Raw genomic sequence first — 4,159 nt, 5'->3', positions numbered from 1 at the left:
GTGCATCACGCGCGTGTATGTGCCTGTGTAATGTTATACCTCTACCTATACACAAATGATACCAACTAAAGGCTCACCTTATCGTTCAGCCCTAACATCAACGTGTACCACAAAACGCCTTGAGACACAAATACAATTAATTAGTGAGTAGCCAATACTGTACCCCAATTATCTTTTTTTTTAGAAGTGACTGAACAATATCATATTTCAATGACTTTCACGTCTATCATCGACATTCAAAAATGTGTTTCTGTAATTGACAGTTTACTACATTTTATCGATGTGTAGAATAAACTAAATTTGATCGATAACGCTGTACGTGATTAAAATGGGCGATACACCTCTATGAATATTTCAAGTTGTTCGTTATTACATGTATAAACCATACATTAATTTATGATATTTCCTGTGTGTGGGGGTGTAGAGGGGTTAATATGCCGTGGATCGTAACAATTGCCCTTTCCAAAAAATAAAGTTATTTACCACCATGGGAATGAAATTTATTGTCATACTATACAATTGTGTAGGTTACAGGTGTTTCACTCCTACACAAAGATCGAGTTATGCAACATTATGTTCCCGGTAGATCTCCTTCGCTTTTTCTTCATTACGTGCTTCATTTCCATCAGAATGTGCATGAGAATCTCCCGAGAAAAGATCCTGAAAGCATGGTCTTTCAGTGTAACACTTTAGAACAATTCCGTACTTGAGGATTGTCAATGTCCCGTTTTAAAGACAAGGGCGTATTTCAATAGACTGACCTACTATGCCCATACATGGACATCAGCACTCCGCCCTTCGGCATCTCACTGTGGGTATCATGGATATTGGAAATATAACCGGATATAGCCCGACAAGAATGCCTTACTGCTGTGTGAAAGGGAGCGGCGATTTTCTGCTAATCATTTTACATTGTTTTATCGAGATATAATTCCAAGCATGAGTCATCAACACTTTTCACATTCTGTGTGTTTTCTGTTACTGTTTAGAAAAGATTGGGTTTTTCATACCTATGTCTACAATGAGGAACGGAAACTGTAACAATATATACGAAGTTTAGGATAAACCATAAACTACCACTTCAAGCATGTGCAGAAGGCCTAAAAATGTGACAAAATGGTGAGGTTCCGACTACGCTCAATTTTAGAGGGGGGGTTAGGTAGATTTTTTTTTTGATTTTTTTTTTTTTTTGGGGGGGGGTTTCCATTTGTGAGTGTCTAGTTCAGCCGGGTAGTTATGTTTTCCTTCGTTTCCATATGATCTGTGTTATTCCCAGCTTGAATGCCAGCTATTACAGATTAAATAAAATATAATCGTGGTTGCTGAAACTTACGTAAAATCTTTTTAATTGTTAAAGTTGATGTCAGTTTCCGCATCCACTATTTCTTGCGAGATTTAACAATTTTCGCGATTTTATTTTTTTTATCGAATAAGTAAAAATGAACTTTAGGATTACATGTAAAAACTAGGTGGGGTTCGGTAACCGGAACCAAACAGTATTTTGTTAAGGCCCGGTCCTGACTCAGAGGGAAATCATGGGTAGTACCTACTAGAGGTAGACAGACCCCCCCCCCGTACTGAACTGTTTACCCTTTTCCCACAGACTACCCCAATAAAAATACACATAAAAAATGAAATAAAAAAATGGCTGCTAGAAATAGATCCCCTTGCGTTGAAAAGATAACAACTGACATTGACAAGTAATACATTTATTGAATCCTACCCCAACTTATAACATGAAACGAAAGCTATATTTAGGAGAAACTATATATATTGGAGGGTAAAACATGCATATACAACTTGACGAAAAACTTTAATATAAATACATGTTTCAGAGAGTGTCTGATATGGCGATTTTGAGGCCATGTTTTTTGGTCGTAGCGTCTCGTCTATGATAGCTTATAGACTTGACAAACCTCATTTACTAGTCCCGAGTATTAGTAATAATTTTTTTCTAATTTTTAGAAATGTGTGTATTTACATGTAATTTTACTGCCAGTTCAGCTCCTAACATGCTTAGGAGCCCCTGATATAAAAGAGATGCAATACTTGTCTCGGCCTCTAGTCATCAATTATCCTAATCCAAATATTAGACAACGGCACGTACAAATCTGTACGTATTTCCTTCGCCAACATGTACTGAGGATGAGGCGCTGTTTTTCAAACTTTGTTTTTGCGAGTTATTGAAGTTCAGTATTACAAGTGAAAGGGTGATTTTTTTTCCTCCTCAAAGGGAAATCCGTCACATTATGACTTGATTTGGTATATTATGTTCAACGGTGACTGTAGTATCACCGAATTAACATCCACTTCAATTCCTAACATTACAATAGCGTGTTTTTGTGGGGGGGGGGGGGTTATTTTCAAAGTTGAACTTCTATGTTATCAAATTGGCAAAATAAATGTTCAGAGTGACGTAATGGAAACCTTACTCGAGCTACGCAGGTCGTGCTTTTTGCGTGTTCACATGATGTAGGTCAAGGTCAACTAAATGACAACAATGACAAAAGGGGTAAGCGACATGAAACACGCCCCCAACCGATGGGTGATACAAAATTGAACACCGCCCAAAGGCTGACCTTTCAAATTCCGAGTATTACGTTGTCGGATACGTACGGACCTCGACTACATCTAATATATCTATGATGAATACCCTCGAGGCGAGTCCGTACTGCAGTAACTTTACTCCAGAATACGTGCATGATACCAGTCTTTTGGACGCAGTGAAGGATTTTGAAGTCCGTCCCGATGACATATTTATCGTCAGCTACCCCCAATCTGGGACAACGGCAGTAGAACACATACTACGTCAGTTATATGGTAATTGGGGAACGTTGAAAGTCACCGACCATGGTCTAGTGCCAGTTCTCGAGTCACGCAGTTCACAGGTGAAACACGGATTTACTGAATGTATGTCAGCACCCTCCCCGAGATTAATTCGGTCACACCTACCATATTTGTTATTTCCACGTCAGCAAGCCACAGGAAAGACCATTGTTATCATCAGAAACCCTAAAGATTTATGTTTAGCTTTATATAATAATTTGATAACCGAACATGGGTCAAATCCCGACTTTCCAGACGAACTTCGTTCGTGGAGCAATTTTGTAGAAAGGTTCGCGACCGGGCATGTACCCTGTGGACCTTGGCTTGACCATGTCATAGGCTGGTTAGAAAGTGGAACCCCTAACTGTCTATTCATGAAATACGAAGATCTGAGAAGTGACCCAAGAACTGCCATTATTAACATGTGCCAATTTATTGGCCTTGGTGTACACACGCGACTTGTTGACAGTGTTGTTACAGATTACGAAATGCTGAACATGATAGACTTAGACGAAAGCTTAAGTTTCAACGCCAAAGATCGCCGCCAGGATATCTCCCTACGAAAGTCATTCGATGGCGTTGGTAGCTGGAAGAGCTATTTCTCGGTTGCCCAGAGCGACCGCTTGGACACATTTGTGCCCGTCATGCAAGGAAAGGGCTTTGGGGAATTCGTTTGAACTTTGACTACAATTACCTTTGTACAATTGATAAGGCCGGCTTTGTTAACATTACACATAAAATCGTTCTACATTACAATATAGCAGCCGTTCGAATAGCAACTGCAAGATCACATACTTTTTAATGAAAACTCTTACGTTCGAGATACCGCATCAAGGTATATAAAACTTGTAAGTACTTTCACCTTGCATGATGCAAGTGCTATGTAAAAGTCGCAATAGAAAGTTAAACATTTAGGACAACTAATTTATTATATGCATTACATACAAATCCACAGAGTAGAAATAGACGCGTAATTACACGCTTTCCAGGGTGTTCTCATAATAAGGCTGCATAACAAGGGCACAATCCCTGAGGCGCAATGGAATTACAGAATGTAACAGATTTGCCGAGTCACACCGCAAGCCTGTCGTTAATGACACTAGCATGACTTAACATGAAATCTAAGGTCTGACTCCATCCAATTTCAATGTTCAATACACCTGCATACTAATGAGTTGGGTGTCGCAACTTCTGAAGTATAGACCGAATGACTGTAGATATCGGGTGTTGTTTATTAAACTGATTATGCCCCAGTAGCATGCGTGTACGAAGGTTACTTGTGTGTAAGCAAATCTGACATTTACCATTATTTTACCATAATGGCAACCGCAGT

General features: G+C 39.3%; 1 protein-coding gene across 1 annotated transcript; it reads left to right on the top strand.

The window, feature by feature from the left end:
- Positions 1–2,645: 2,645 nt before the first annotated feature.
- Positions 2,646–3,503, top strand: LOC144445291 (sulfotransferase 1E1-like). The gene has a single exon (XM_078134836.1). The coding sequence runs from the start codon at positions 2,646–2,648 to the stop codon at positions 3,501–3,503; it is 858 nt and encodes a 285-aa protein (XP_077990962.1).
- The last annotated feature ends 656 nt before the right edge of the window (positions 3,504–4,159 follow it).

This window comes from Glandiceps talaboti, chromosome 2 (genome assembly GCF_964340395.1).
Source record: "Glandiceps talaboti chromosome 2, keGlaTala1.1, whole genome shotgun sequence".
Classification (NCBI taxonomy): Eukaryota; Metazoa; Hemichordata; class Enteropneusta; family Spengelidae; genus Glandiceps; species Glandiceps talaboti.
This window is presented reverse-complemented; position numbering and strand designations above follow the sequence as displayed.